At 35.8% G+C, this 16,946-nt stretch overlaps 1 protein-coding gene across 5 annotated transcripts in view; it reads right to left on the reverse strand.

Moving 5' to 3' along the window:
- Nucleotides 1-662: 662 nt before the first annotated feature.
- stat5a (signal transducer and activator of transcription 5a) overlaps nt 663-16,946 on the reverse strand; it is a 234,063-nt gene continuing 217,779 nt past the window's right edge. For all 5 annotated transcript variants that reach the window (XM_028819816.2, XM_051918839.1, XM_051918838.1 and 2 more), the window contains 3 exons: nt 14,325-14,376; nt 5,863-5,967; nt 663-2,269 (listed from right to left, as the gene is read on the reverse strand). In XM_028819816.2, coding sequence (XP_028675649.1) covers nt 2,143-2,269; nt 5,863-5,967; nt 14,325-14,376 — 284 coding nt within the window. In that variant the 3' untranslated portion in view covers nt 663-2,142. The remainder of the gene's footprint in view (nt 2,270-5,862; nt 5,968-14,324; nt 14,377-16,946) is intronic.

Below are 16,946 nucleotides of genomic sequence, written 5' to 3' on the forward strand. Positions count from 1 at the left end.
CTGTAATTATGAAAACTAAAACCTCTATAAAAATCTGGATTAAATGAAGAATGAACAGATGTGTCAATTTTAAACCAATACAACCCATGTGTAACAGTTTTGGCTTGTGCTCCAGCTTCATGGGGATGGTCTCCTTTTTCCTTTATCATTGTTTGTTACAATTAGGAACAAGTGAGAGTTTAATAATTGTTGATTTTCAGTTTTAACATCCACTTGTTAATTTTGAAAATCCTTTCAATTGTCCTGCTGTATAGAAAATTTACAATGATTACATATAAGTAGAGAATGATATCAAGTACACAAATGCCTTACAATTAGAAGTGCAACCCTCACAAGCACCATGGAAATAATACAAATAAATATTGGTATTATGGTGTAAAGAATGAAAAGAAGCAACATGTAATAGATTTTTCTTCAGATTTTTAACATTTCAATGAAATTAAGGATTTGGGGTATGCCATTAATCATTCTAAATGGCTGAAAGAAATTGCTTCCACTTGATAAGAATACATACATCATGAATAATTACACTTAACTCCTGTAGTCACTCGTCATTTAAAAATATTTCAGTTTTAAAAACAAACTAAATAAAGTTGAACATTCATCCTCCCACATGGTCACCTCGTCTCTGTCATGAAGAAATGTTTCTATGTATCACATGCATTTATTTATTTATTTTGTATTTATTTAATGAAAAACTTTAATGTCTTCTGTAAACTTACGTCCAAGAACTGAATAAAAACACGTAAAAAAAAAGCACAGCTCCTCCTATACTTTTATACATTTGTGTATGTATTTTATACATACATGAGTGTGAGAAAGAAACAGAGAAAGAGAAAGACAGAGCCCAGCTCATTTGGACCAGCTATCTAAGTTACATTACAATATACTGGAAATAATGGGTGTTAATATAATTCCCTGGAGTATCTTTTCAAGAAAGAAGTCAATTAGACACAAAACACATTAACAAGCTTCATTGTAACATTACATCTTTCAGTATACCTTTAAGATTTTTGTATGGCATTTTTATGTTGTTATTCCAAGGTTCATTTGATTCAATGGACAATTTTCATTATATGTCCAGGAATACAGCTGTATGCAATAGGTATATAGATAGGAAAATAATATTTGAGAAAAATATTTCTTTATACTCATAACACTGTAATGCTACAAAACCCATGAATACATTGTTTTCTGCAGTCAGTTACATTCCTGAGATCCTTATGGCTTATTAGTGAGGACCTATCTATGTGGTATATCAAAGTAAGTTTTCAAAGCATTTTAGTGGGAACACTTTTAAACTATTTCATAAATACCAAATGTAGGGACAATACTAAGGCCACTGGAGAAAAAGGATTGGATCTAGGACAAAATAAATGTTACAAAATGCATAATACATTTAATACAAAGGGCAAAAAGTTCTTAACCCCAACTTATTATTTCCATCTTTTAAATGCATATACTGTTTTGTATAATTAACAAAGAAGTAGGCATAAAAAGAAGCTAGTATCACTAGATCCATAATCCTGCTTAATGGAGATTCCTTCTATCATTCATCAAGAGTCAAAGTGCACCCTCATCAAACATTCAGTTCACTGCCAAAAACTGGGTTCACTGTTTCCACATAGCGTAAACAAAACACAAATATTTCTAAAACACAGAAACTGACAGGAATAATTATCTTGTTAAATGACTGCAAAAGTTTGGAACCTTTATGAAATAAAAAAGATAAACAATAAAATCCTGTTTCATGGCAAGGCAGTGAAATTCAATAAAGGTAACATTTGTGTGCCAACAAACCAAGAAAAAAACTTTAAAGGATTGCTTTGTACAGTAGGCTTCCATTTTCTAAAACACAAAATATGCAAATTGTCTTTTTACAATATATCATATGCTTTATCACTGCAGTAAAAACAACAGTTTTGTTTTGTATTACAAGCAATTAAAAGAAATTAAAAGTAATAAGTCAATAAGACAAAAACAAAGAAAATGTGATATGCTTGCCATGCTCCAAATATTAGATTCACAACCATTATTATTAACATTTCACATTACGGTCCTTAAAAAAATATGAAACAACATTCTATGGAATTAAACCATCAGATAATTTTGCAAATATTCTTTTAGGGCAAAGGTTAAAGGTCACGACTGAGTGTGGCTTATCCACTGACTTTCCATTGGTCGCCGAAGCAGCTCTTCAACATGTCTTGCCACATCCATTGTATCATCAAGGTCAAAATCGCCATCTGCATCCAGCATTGGGTCACCACTGGAAAGCAAATAGAGAAAAAAAGGAAACAAAAATAAAGACAGTTTGTTCAACTTTCCTTCACTGTGAAGGAGCCAGCAATAAAGGAGATTTTTTTTTTTTTTTTTTTTTTTTTCAAAATTAGCACGGCCAACAAAGCACAATATAAACCTAATATGTCAATTTAAAAAGTGTGGTAAATTTACAAAAATTCTGAAAACTAACATAAATGGTCTTGAATCTGTCACCTGAATCAGTAACTGATATGCATTAGTCTGAGTATGTTTACATGGATTCAAAAATGATAGGATCTACAAGAACATTCCTACATGCATTACATGATACTAACAAGGAAATCATTTACATGGTCTTTTCCCAATTAAACTTCCATATTCTCACATAAAATGCCAATGTCTTTTATTTGACTTTGTTTCTATCAGCAGTTTAGTGCAGAATTTTACTCCACACAGAAGTGTACTTTGGCTGGTGTGGATGAAGACAAGCAAAATGCCCAGAAACTATTAATTGCCTGTAATGAGCACGTTATTGCTTGAATGAAATGTTTGAACACTGAAAAACAACTTCCTTACAAAGCACCTTGGAACAGCTTAGTTTCCAACTTTTTTGCTCTCATCCAGAACCTATAGCTATACTTGACCGTATTAATAATCAAACAACTGTCATTTTCTAGATTTCCAACTTATATCTAGCCTTGGGATATACTGCAATAGTAAGCCTTCTGTGTTTTTGTTACAGTGATTTAATTGCAAGTCACCATAGGTAAAGGTGAATGATATACAGATAATAATTATGAAGCAGTCAATGATTACATTTATTTGTTCTATTCTATTTATTTGTATATATACATACATTTATTCGTTCTATTTTTAAAAACATGTAAAGACTTGGAATGCCTTTGTTTAAATAAAAGAAGAGAGATTAGCAGTATCATTATGTGCTATAGCCTGTGGCTGCACAATGAAAAGTGTGGGTGCAAACAACAATAACAGATTAATTATTATATGTGATGTATTTGACCAACAAGCAGCAACTTTTCCTGGGTTACATTTGTATCAAATTTTCTACAGCCTCACTGTGATCAACAGATAAAATGAGACCTACAATACCTAGCACACACTCCTTTACTTTCGATTACATCATTTCATGCACAAAAAAAGTATTCAAAATTTGGCTTTGCATTAAGCTTAAATAGGCCTTCAAGCTTTACCTTCTAACTTATTAGGAACTAAAAGATGTGGCACCTACAGAGGTTGGTAACTGAAAACTAAAATCGCCTTAGTCAATGGGTGGGCCTCTGTGGCAGTGTCTTAAATTGGTTTGAATCCCACTTGGCAGGTAGAAAATTCTTTGTTAGTTGTGGTAATTATACTTCTATGACACCTGATATTCTATATGGTGTTCCACAAGGCTCTATCCTGGGTCCGCTGCTGTTTTCGATTTACATGCTTCCATTAGGTCAGATTATCTCAGGCATAACATGAGCTACCACAGCTATGCTGATGACACGCAGCTGTACTTATCAATAGCACCTGATGAACCTGACTCTGTTGATTCATTGACACAATGTCTTACTTGTGTTTCTGAATGGATGAGTAGTAATTGTCTCAAACTAAATAAACAGTAAACTGAAATTTTAGTGATTGGCAATAATGGATATAATGAGGCTATTAGAAATAAACTTGATGCATTAGGGTTAAAAGTCAAGAAGGAGGTAAAGAATTTAGGGGTAACTGTTGACTGTGACCTGAATTTAAATCACATATTAATCAGATCACTAGGACAGGATTTTTTCACTTAAGAAATATAGCAAAATTTAGACCTTTTATATCATTGAAAGATGCTGAGAAATGAGTTCACGCTTTTGTATTCAGTCGACTAGATTACTGTGATGCACTCCTCTCAGGACTACCCAAAAAAGACATAAATCGGTTGCAACGAGTGCAGAATGGAGCTGCTAGAATCTTAACTAGGAAAAGAAAATCCAAGCACATCACCACAGTTTTGATGTCACTACATTGGTTACCTGTGTCATTCAGAATTGACTTTAAAATACTTCATGGTTTATAAAGCCTTAAATAATCTCGCTCCAACTTATATTTCAGAATGTCTTACACCTTACACTCCAAATCGTAACCTTAGATCTTCAAATGAGAGTCTGCTTAGAATTGCAAGAGCTAAACTTAAAAGAAGTGGTGAGGCAGCCTTCTGCTGTTATGCACCTAAAATCTGGAATAGCTTGCCAATAGGAATTCACCAGGCTAATACAGTGGAGCACTTTAAAAAAACTGCTGAAAACACATTACTTTAACATGGCTTTCCCATAGCTTCATCTTAGTTAATTCCTGATGCTCTGTATATTCAATTAATTACCATTATTATTCATGGTGGCATCAAAATCTGTATTAACCCCTACTCTCTCTTCTGTTCTTTTTCTGGTTTTCTGTGGTGGCGATCTGCACCACCACCACCTAATCAAAGCACCGTGATGTCCCTACATCAATGGATTAAAGACCACAAGTCCACGTGACCGTCATCATCAAGTCCTTCCATGAGAACTCTGAATATGATGAGGACTGATTGATGTCATTTATGTTAGGTAGAATGCCTAGAGGGGGCTGGGCGGTCTCATGGCCTGGAACCCCTGCAGATTTTATTTTTTCTCCAGCCGTCTGGAGTTTTTTTTTTTTTCTGTCCTCCCTAGCCATCGGACCTTACTTTTATTCTATGTTAATTAGTGTTCTCTTATTTTAATTATTTTGTCTTTTTTTCCTCTTTCTTCATCATGTAAAGCAGGGGTCCCCAACCCCCAGTCCGCGGCCCACTACCGGGTTGCAGCCGTCTGACAGCCAGGCCGCGAGAGAACTGCCGGCAATGGAGACTCACTCAGACTTTTCAGAACGCTTGGCGGGCAGGGCTTTGCAGCGGCGCAGAGAGAGGAGAGAGACCGAGGTGAGAGAGTATTACAACAAAAGTATTTTATGGTCCCGACAGTTTCCCCATATGACACGAGTCTATAGAAATCTCGTTACTACAAAGTACATCCAGCAGATACTTTCATTACACCGAAGTGATTTTGAAATGCTTGAATGAATCATCCACAGAGCAGTTAGATCTGTGGTCGCAGCTCAGCTGTACACATTTGCACAACGATACCCGAACTTTCCTTGTACTGCTTTTTTTTGATGTTTTTGTTTTCTGTGGTTTTCTGCGATACCTTTTGCTTATTGCTTGTCAACATTTGAAAAACATCCATTGGAATTTAACTCATTGTCACCCTCCTATAGAAACGGCAGACACGAAAAAACGATAACAGTATTAATATTTGTCAAACATAGCTGAACACATTCAAAAGTCAAATAGGAATGTGACAGGCCCAAACGGTCTTAAAATGTACTGTAGAGCATTTTTTCTGACTGATCTACAAATGTAGAAACTGACATATTGCACTACCATATAGATACCTACAAACAATAAAAACAGGATCTGGATGAGTTTTAAAGAATTTAACATAAAATATGCACTCAGAATATAAAATGTTTTCCATTTTCATGAAATGTATCTGTTTGAATACATCAAATATCAGGGATGCTTACCTGGCAGGGTATATGCTGTATGTTTGTGAGTGACCAACAGCTGGTGATGAAGCATGCTCCATGTATGTGTTGGCATTGGAAGAATCAGAGGATGCTGTTGCAAACCTACAGAACAAAATAATCAAGATAAAACTACTATCAATAAAAAAGCAATCAAATAAAATCTATTATCAATACTTGGGAAATGTGTAACAGAAACAATATTCATTCGCTATATGTATGTTTACAGTATTTGGAATTCTACATGTGGATCTTTTAGCATCTCTGATCAAAAAAAATGCACAGGCTTCTATGTTCTGAAGCCACTCATTCCAAGTAAAGGTCACAGATAGCCAGTATCTGTCTCAGCAGTATCAGTAACAACACAGGAACCAATTTCAGATTGGATGCCAGTCCATTAGAGCAGTGCTCCGCAACCGGTGTGCCGCGGCACACTGGTGTGCCGTGAGCCGATACAGGTGTGACGCGGTCAAATAAGACAATTTTCTAACTAAATAATATTTCAACGGTCCTCCTTAGAAACACAATAACGAGAATACGTGCAATGAAATATTCGCGTAAATAGCCTTTTAAAGGTTTCATAATTTTATGTGTCATTTCTCTGAAATAATAAATCCCATCGCCTGTCGCCTACGACGTAGGCCCTACGTAGTCGCCAGACAACTCCGTAGTATGCTTTGATAGGCAGATCGCTCCGTGCCCTCACCTAGATTCAATTCAAGCTGACGTATTAGTCGTGCTACGTCGCATTCACTCGTCTTGCGACAGTAGTTATCATTCATTACTATTAGTTGTGTTGCTGAATTGTGTATGGTTAACGTTCTTCGTGTGATTCATATTTAGTTTTATACCCCTTTAAATATGGATAAATTTTTACGTGGAAAAGATTCGTCTTCACGTACAGATGATGAAGAACCCAGCACAAGTGTTGCAAAAAAAACCCAAAGAAGATTGTGAAAAGGAAGTACAACGAAGACTACATTCGATATGGATTCTCGTGGTGTGGTGACGAAACGGCTCCAAAGCCACAATGCATCATTTGCGGCGATCAGCTATCAAACGAGGCAATGGCACCCAGTAAACTAAATCGCCAGCTAAATTCAAACCATCCCAGTTATGCCAAAAAAGACAAACAACTCTTGTGTTAATTAAAAATGATAAGCGGTCATGCTTAAAAGATCTTGACCAAGAACTTCGGGTTGCGCTGTCAAATATTGAGCAGAATATAAAACTTTTGTGTTCATTGAAACAAGCGCAGGTATCACATTAATCAGTCATTATGTTATAATAATTATTAAGATTGCATAAAAGTTAATATAGTATAGTTTTTATGTATGTATACTTATAATAAATGTATACTTATAATAAAAAATGAAAATTTATTGTAATATTTGTGTATTAAATTCATATCTATATATCAGTGGCGTAGCTGGAGATCATGTTGCCCGGGGCGGTGAAAAATTTGACGCCCCAAAGCTGAAAGAATTTTTTTTTTTTTGCGCCTCCTCAAGGAACAAAAAAAAAAGAAAGTACCGTAGTTTGGACGCCCCCAAATAGCTGGCGCTCGGAGCGGAGCCGAACCCCCCCCCCCCCCCCCCCCCCCCCCCCCGCTAAAGCGACGCCACTGCTATATATTATAGCTTTTGATGTGCCGCGGAATTCTAGGAAGAACTTTGGTGTGTCGTAGGTTTGAAAAGGTTGCGGAGCACTGCATTACAGGACAATAAATGTATTAACTATCCTAATATGCATGTCATTGAGACTAGTAGAAATACCTGAAAAAACTCTTAAAAATAAAGTGAATACTATACTGAGTACTATACAAAGGCTATCAGAATGCAAAATGAAAACCTGATATCCAACACTCCTGTGTAGGGAAACAAATTTTCAAGGAAATTAATAACTGTCTTCCTTTGATGCTGGTCACATCATGTCATTGCTGCCAATCACTAAAACCAAGTCAAGGCATAGATGCTAATCAGACACATTTAAACACATTTAAATTAAAATTTGGCATACCAAAAATATAAAAAATGAATTATGATTTCATAATCAATCTTGTTTTTAAACAGCTGCATTAATACAATTGAGAATGTATTGCCCTGTTTGTGACAGGACATACAGGTAGGTGTTTGGAGATGGAAGATTCACTGATTTAACATGACAATTGAAACATTTGGTAAGTGCAACCTATCTAAAATAAATAAGGTCAGAATAAATATGTAGATCTACAAAGCAACCCACTGCTAGATGGACTAAGGTTATACTTAATAGATTAACACAAGGCCACGGCACATAAGCTAACATGACATATCACTAGAATCAGTAGATTCCATGCATTTCCATGAGAAACTAAGTCTATTGAAACAAGGGACTAATCTATAATAAAGATAAAGATAATAATAATAATAATGGCAGCTGTATCAATATGTATGGTAAGATAAGGTTAACTCACAAACATTTCTGGATAAATGGCCAAATGAAAGAAGTGTATTCAGTAGCACTGATGTTGCAGAATATTATTTATCCTGTTTTGTTTTCAATCAGCAAATAATCCTTGCTTTTTCTCCTATTCGCTTTAGTGCCTTCCCATAATCAAAAAATTTCCCATCTTGTTCCTCCTGGTTGCTGTGAGGAGAGTGGCTAGTTTTTTGGGGATTAGAAAGTTGTTTGCAATTAAGCTCCTCCGTACATCAGCAGTGCAATTCAGAGAACACATCCACTACTCATGGGCAAATGCTGTTAAGATACCTTTCAATAAGGACATCCAGTTTATCATTCACCATGACTACCCAGTTACTCCTTAGGCATGTTGATACAAAATTTGTTGCATCTTTTGGAAATCTTCTGTATAACTCCTCCACAGAATGGTCTTTATCAGTTTAGTCCTGCTACATTTTTTTTTATAATGGTTAATCAGTTACACTGACTTCTTAGTAACTGTCAAGCGAGTCTCCAGCTTCTCTGCTGAATTACATAACATGAACACCATCTTTTCTTAGAGCATTTCTTAGCTGAGCCCCAACTATCTAAAAATGGACTTACTAACGCAAGGTCATGGTCTATCATTTCTGTTATATCAGAGTTGGAATATAATCAATAAATACAGACATGACACACAAATTCAAATATGGTAATATTTTTCAAAATCTCCATGCCTTTAAGGTCATTCTTCTGTTTTTACAGGACTGTCTAAGGTTCAAAACACCTAAATAGAGCTTAAGCTTAACAACTTTCACAGTTAAAGCAGTTTTGCAACACTCAGAGTAGAATATAAAAATCACAGTACAGTGAAGTTATTATCTTGTGAAATGTCTTCATATAAAGTACTTTATTTTCTGCATGACTTGTAAATAATGGTATCAGATGTTCAATACCAGGCTTATTTTTAATCTTCTTGCCTTGAGGCCAGTGAAAATCTAAGTAAAATTTACAATTAGCATAAATCTATAATGGTTAATGTGAAAAGTGTTAATGGTTAGGCACAGTGAGGGGAAAAACAAAAAAAACAATGGTTCATACCAAGCCTTTTTATTAAAAACAACAGTAAGAACTGCAGAGGGTATACAAAACACTATGAAAATACGACAGATCTTGCACGTAGACCCCTTAGGGCAATACAGCAATATTACACTTGGGTCAATTTAATTACAAAACATGTCCTGTGTCAATAAAAGGTGAGTTTGTTGACATGCTTACAGGGTATGTCATTGAGGACAGTTAAGTAACTTGATCAATAAAAACTGATAACATCTAAGCTTGCCCAAGCAAGTAGATTAGAGAGTTATAGAATGTAGCCAAGCTTGCTACACAGACTGTGGGCCAACTTCCTGCCACATGTTTTGTAACATTTTCCAATACAATATGCATATTAAATAACTAACAAAATGAGGAATGAGCCAGCAGAGATCCATGAGGGGTTGTTAATTCATTAGTAATATATTCATGCTTGCTGTTTTGTTTAAAAGTTGTATTTGGTCGTTTTAAACTTTAATAATCAGATGATCATAAAAGTTGGTTCATATTTTCAAACAGTAATATCCCCTAGCGATACCCAAAAGTTATGCAGTTTGAACTGCTGCTCTTATCGTTTCTTTGCTGTCCACAGGTGTTTTGAAACACTCACTGCATTTGTTTCTCATGATTTGTCTCTTTCACTGTGCTTTGGAGGACTTTTGTTTATAGACAGTACTGAGAGCGGAGATTCTACATTTATCATAAGAGACTGTAAAAGAGTTAATTAAGACTTTTTTAACTTACAAGTTTTATAGTACATGCCATTGCTTGCTTGACTAAAAAGTAGCCAGGAATTGTACTTATTCAGCCAACTTGGCTAAATTAGTCTTTACCTGCTTCCCTGCTCTTACCAAATTTCTTAGTCATATTGAAATTGATTTTACTTGTTTGGGCATCTGTAGTTACTTCATTCTGAATGTAATGTCCTAGAGTGAGCTACCTCTCACTTTGTTTCTTTCATGACAGCACAGTTATTTTCCTTGCTGTTTTTTCTAAGACTCTGTGAAGCGCCTTGAGCAAGGGAAAGGCACTATATAAATAAAATGTATTACTATTATTATTATTATTATTATTATGGCCATCTGTATAAACTCAATGCAAAAATGTATACTATCCGATTCTTCCATTTTCTTGTGCATAGATGGTATTGAGAAAATTACAGGACTATACAAGTCACTTACAATGATCAAAATATGCACATAATTTAAACTGGGTGGTACCATTTCTGTGAGGTCAGTATGAAATACGTGTATTTACTATGCACTCGAGATCTATCCCTGGGACACAAAAACCTGCCAGACAAGAAGTGCTGAAGTACAAAACAACTTCGAAGAAGGATGAGAGGAAAAAAATAATTTGCTGTTGAGGAATTGAGAAATAGTGCACTCTTTAGTCATAAGGAGAAAATAGCACTTCAGAAATGGACTGAGTAGCAAGCACTGCTGTATGTTAAATAAATCCAGTTTCAACCAATATATAGGTCTGGAAGACCAGGATAGAATAATAACTGCACTTAAGCAAAGAGCTATACTTAGTAAAAAATTAAATTAATTCATTTAGCAAAGTGGTAAGGATGTTGGACTAGAATGTCTAGCCTGCCAAATTCCTTTTTCCAACATTGACCAAAATTAAGAAAACTTCAGGACTAAAAACCCCACAGGATTAAATGTTTTAATTAATTGCATTAAATGTTCTAACCAGATCAAGGAAACTACAGAAGTAGACATGAGACCAGTGGCTGTAATCACATATATATTTATGTACATTTGCTGTTAAAGCTCCAGTTTTCATAGTTGTACCAGAAAAACTGCCATTTTGTGACTGCAGATATTTTGCTTAAAAATATAGTAAATTGCTTTATGCTGTTCAGACAGGTTTCAGTGAACTAAGAGTTTAACTGTGAATAGACTTTTTCTCATAGATGTTTCATATATAGGCCAATGACTGTGGTAGCCTGCTTTTTATTCTGGTTTATTATTTTGTATATACATATGTAGACAAGTTACTCTGTAAATCAGAGGCCTTGTGGAATGTACCCAACCGTGAAAAACAGGATACAGTACAAATACACTCTTGACAAGGTTTTTTGCACACACTTTCATGATTGCAGCTTTTTGTCAATCAGAGTGGTTAGTCAATTTTTGGTGAACATCATCACGGAGTCCCAAACCACACATGGGGACAAATGGACAGACTGTCTGAGGGCGAGAGAGACTCCATCCAGCTGGACCCAAGAGACACTATCCATTTATCAGCTTGACTTCTGGGTAATAACAAGTGCAGGTGTCCCTCATCTCCTTCACAGCGATGCATCTTTGGATACTGCCTTTCAACATTTATAATGGACTTTGAAATAAGGGCATACATTCATTAGGGATGTATGCCTATGCTTTGCTATTATCCATTTTTGCCAATAAATTATTGATTTGCTTTAAATGTCTATACATTGTCTGCATATCTTGAGTGATTGAGGTAATATAGTAAAAAAAAAAGTCATCTAGTGTGGGCAGATTGCCATTTCTCTCCCACAGGGTTAGCAGTTGAGAAGACACACCACCAACAGTGAGCAGCATGGGAAAGAGTTACACACAATGGCAATAAATAAGGCTTATCTACCCCCAGTTTCAATGAGACTCCCATTTGGTATCCTTAAACCAAAGCTAGGGTGTTCTTTTTCAGAGTACTAAAGACTAAATAGGCTGTGCAGGCATTACTCAAATTCAGTGTTTAAGGTTAAAGTACGTACATGCATTTGGAATGTGTTAGTCCAAGGATATACAGTACTTAACGCTACGCAACGCATGAACTTGAGGATGCTACTGATAAGCAAGCAGTGTACTGTCTATACTTGCGTGTGTACTTTAAGTAAATATGGAGGATTCCACCAGGTGTCAAAACGGAGAAATCATCACAGGCAGAAAACATCTGGTTTTGCTGTGTTGCAAGTTGAAAGAAGAAAGCTGTTAGAAATAAGTTGCTGCTGCGAAGGTGGAGAGAAAAAAAAAAGATGGAAACAGTGACACAGGATGTCGAGACAGCATGTGATACCTTTAAATGTAACATGTCACTATGATGGGGAATATGTGAAGCATGTATTGCAATTGTGAGAAATGGATGAAGAAAAGCACCATGAAGACATTTGCATGTCAGGATTTAAAGTTTAATGATTTGCTTCACCGCATCAAACCATTCATCAAACATCGAAGCACGCAGATTGATCCAGTTGGAGCTGCAGGCCTTCTGTCACGTTTATAGTAAATAATGATGCTGACATCACACTCCAAAACTCGGACACCCATATTTTTGCTGAGAATGCAACTTGCACACGCTTCGCATTAATTTCTGATGATGGGCTTTAGAGGACGGAGCAAAAGAACGCTGGGAACATGCAGCAGCCATGATGCGTGCGTATATGCATTCTGAGCGTGAAATATAAGCTAGCCCTTAAGCTTATGATTGATGGGAGCAGGCCAACCCATAACAAATCTATAAAGCGCCGATCACCCCACAACAATACAATGGCAACTGACAAACAATTTGTTTGTTTCTATGACTAGGAATTAATTAGACTACACTTGAATATATAACATTCCAAAGTGAGGCATATTTTATAAATTTAAAAAAATAGCTAGCCCACACTTGTGCTTTATAATAGAACTAAAGGCTACCACAGTCCCATTATAAAGAAAAGCCTTAATACGTACGGAATACTTCCATTTTTCAAGAAAAAAAAGTAAAGTATTGATCTGTATCTTGAGATTGCATACATATAGTAAAACAACACATCCATATCATTTTAAGAAGGGAAAAAGCAAAAAGCACTCATTAAATTATTTTTAAAGGTGACTGGTTATACACCTAACTTTGCTAATATGAACATTACAGTTTTGATATCAGCAAACCTACGTTAATTAAAATAAGTGAAATACCTTTTGTAAAAAGCTCAAAAGAACATCTCAGTACATTAAAACAGTAACAAAAAGCATAGATTGTTTACAGCACATGCTTTGCACTTCTCCCATTGTCTGTCAGAGTTTATGACACTCTAAACACTGATTAAATTCAGCATCAACTAGTTACAGCCTGAAATGTCTGCCACTCTGCTTGGGTGGGACGTCTGAATGAACATATGACTTACTGCTTTGCTTTCAAAAATCTAAAACAATTCGGAATTCCCTAAGGCACTGTTCAAATTTTCTGAAAGTATACTTTATCTGGCAGGGAAAGTAAGATCATTTTTAAACGTACTCAAAACACCTAGAGAAAGATGACATTTTATTTACAATACTCTTCATTTTGCTTTGTTATCTAATCCAATTATTGCTTTGACGATTGCCATAATAAAAGTGTGTATTATCTTACTATAACAGTTGTACTTTTCATGGCATTTTCATATTGTTTCACAATAACCTCTAAGAAACATTTTCTAAAAATGATGCAGTTAAGAAAAGCTATTTTAGTTGTTCAAGGTGATGCATGCTCAAGTTTCAACACCAGAATAACTTTATGGGGTGGTATGTCTGCAGTACAACAAGTAAAACAATTCTACATTTGGTCAGTTGCACAGCTTCCAGTGCATGTTAATAGCAAGATGCAGCACTGATATTTGAAACTACTAACACGAAACATACTTCAAACTGCAATGCCTACCATCTCACATCCTGATACGATGTCAAAAAGAATGCCAAACAGCCAGCACATGACTGCAGCCAATCCTTACTGCTATTACAGTACTGATAATATCTGACAAGAGCTATAGATAGCCTACTTTTTATCTAACACTCTCAGATGCAAGCATGGGAGAAGAATGGCATACTTATCCTAAATTTATAAAGAATCCTTTTGTTACAAGCATTAATGCATGTTAAATTGCTGGAATGCATTAAGATAAAAAATAAATTATGCTTCAAGGCAAAACAGAAATATAGCTTCTTATAAAGACTTACTCTGGCACCACTTGTTTGATCTGCGGTTTCACATATCCATCAACTGCTTTAGCTGTTTAAAAAAAAAAAAACAAACAAATAAGTAGAGTGGCAATTTACAGCCAGCAACCCTACCTGTCAGTTTTCATTATATAGGAGCTATTTGCCATTATACAGTATACTAACACTCATTTACACATTGGTTTATGATAACATATGTTTTGCTACACAGCTCAGTGGTACTTAGTCCAGTAATCAGCCTAACCATCGAGACAAAATTTACAGATTCTCTCTGTGTGTGAGTCAATTTCCACACAGATAACTAAAATGTTTATGTTAAGTTAATAGGTTAATCTATTGGGCACAGATTACATGTATACATGTCCTACAACTGACTGATCTCTCATCCAGGGTTGTTTCCTGCTTACTGCTTGATGAGGGTAGAAATAATCTCTAGCTCTAGTTAATAATGTACTAGACTAAAACAGTGTTTCTTAAACTATGGGTCAGGATGTGATGTCTGAACTTGGGTCAATTAGGTTAATTATGGGACTGCAAATCCCAAATTTAAATAAGAAGATAAACTAAATCACTTTGCAGAAACACAAAAATCGCTGCTTTTCTGATAAATGCATATTTGCTGGCAGTACATAATGCACATAACCAAAAGACAAACGCTTTAGAAACTATGCAAATTAAAAAAAATACCATCAATAACACACACATATTGGATTCAGAGAGTATTCAGACCCCTTCACTTTGTTCACATTTTGCTATGTTGAAGCCATGTGCTAAAATCATTTAAACACATTTTTCCCCACATTAAACAACATTCATTATTTTTAAAATTTATTAAAATAAAGCACTGAAATGTCACAGTATTCAAACCCTTCATTATGACACCTGAAACCTGGCACAGGTGCATCCCATTCTACTAACAAATCATTCAGATGCTTTTACACCTTCTTTGCAGCCCCCCTATGGTCAATTCAATTGTGAAAGGCTACAGAAAATATCCTGAATCACTGAAGGTTCCTGAGGGCACATAATTCATAATTCTTAAATGATAAATGTTTGAAACATCCATGAGTCTTCCTAGACCATTGTCACATGGCCAAACTGAACAATCATGGGAGAAAGGCCATGGTAATTGGTGTTGTTTATCTCAGTAGTAGGGACTGGGAAAATAGACAGAGCTGAGTGAAATCTGAAAAAATGCAAAGTACATAGATATCTTCAATGAAAACCTGCTATAGAGCCCACAAGATAGACCTCAGACTGGGCCAAAGTCTTACCTTCCAACAGGACGAAGACCCTAAGAACAAACCACACACAACGCAGAAATTCCTTTAGGGAAAACTCTGGGAATGTACTTGAGTTGCCCAGCCAGACCTAATCGAACATCTCTGTAGATATCTGAAAATAGCTATCCATAGATGGTCTCTATACAACCTGACCGAGCTTGAAAGGATCTGCAGAGAAGAATGGCAGAAAATCTCCACATCCACGTGTGTAAAACTTGTTATGTCAAACCCAAGAAGACGCCAGGCTGTAATGACTGCCTAAGGCATTTTAACTAAGTACTGAGTAAAGGGTTGAAATAATTGTGTCATTGTGAGATTTACATTTCTAAAATCCTGTTTATGCTTTATGACACTGAGTGCAGCTTGGTGAAGGAAAATATTAAACAGCAAAAGGCCACAAAATAAACTGGGAAAAAAAATAAAGGGCTGTGAACACTTTCTGGATTCAGTGTTTGTGTATGTTAAGGATGTACGCTATACTAGTACTGATAAAGTACTGGAAAAAAAACATTTTTAAAAGGTTATGGCACCAGCATTTCAATAATTTTGGCAAGATTTGAAGCCTGATCTGCAGTTACCAACTGATCTTTTGAGACAGCTCAAATTTCAGCTTCACTGGCCATCGTTGCATGTGCAGCATAAGAGGGGATGCAATGTCTGATTGCATCTTACGACTGGGCTGTCATACAATCGGAAGAATTTCTGTCATAGGAGAATTTTCTGTTGGCGGTTTTGTACTGTAAGAAGTCTGATGACACATTTTTCTGAAGTCATCATCAAATTTCGTGAAATTCATTGTGCAATGACCACAGTACACTGGGAATTATCGTCATGCTCATTTTAACCTTTTTCATTTCAAAACGATAACTTTCATATAGAAACACACATCCAACTAAACAGCCAATGTCATGTCAAGGAGGCCAAACATGCTCATACAGTTCAAGCACAGATGCGAGTGACTACTCTATCATGCATGGAGAGTCGTCTTCTTGACCACGACTTCTATAAATTGCACCATGAATGCCTGATATTAGTGTTTAAACCAGAACGTTTCACTTCAGTCTCATCAGACCACAAGACAGGATCTCCCAAGAGACATTTTGTAAATTCCATCCAGGGCTTCTTCCTTGTCATTCCATCCATTTAGTCCTTTTCTTGGTAAATTCTGAACTGTGAACATCCACTCCAATCGCAGTCACAGATTTCTGCAAATCAGTCAAAGTAACATTTGGCACCATTGTAGCCTTTCTGAAAGTACCATTCTTGTCTGGCGGTGAGTTCAGAGGGGCAGCCTAACCTAGACAATGTAGCTATGCTTTATCTATTATTTGAACAACTG

Source organism: Erpetoichthys calabaricus, chromosome 14 (genome assembly GCF_900747795.2).
Source record: "Erpetoichthys calabaricus chromosome 14, fErpCal1.3, whole genome shotgun sequence".
Lineage (NCBI taxonomy): Eukaryota > Metazoa > Chordata > Cladistia > Polypteriformes > Polypteridae > Erpetoichthys > Erpetoichthys calabaricus.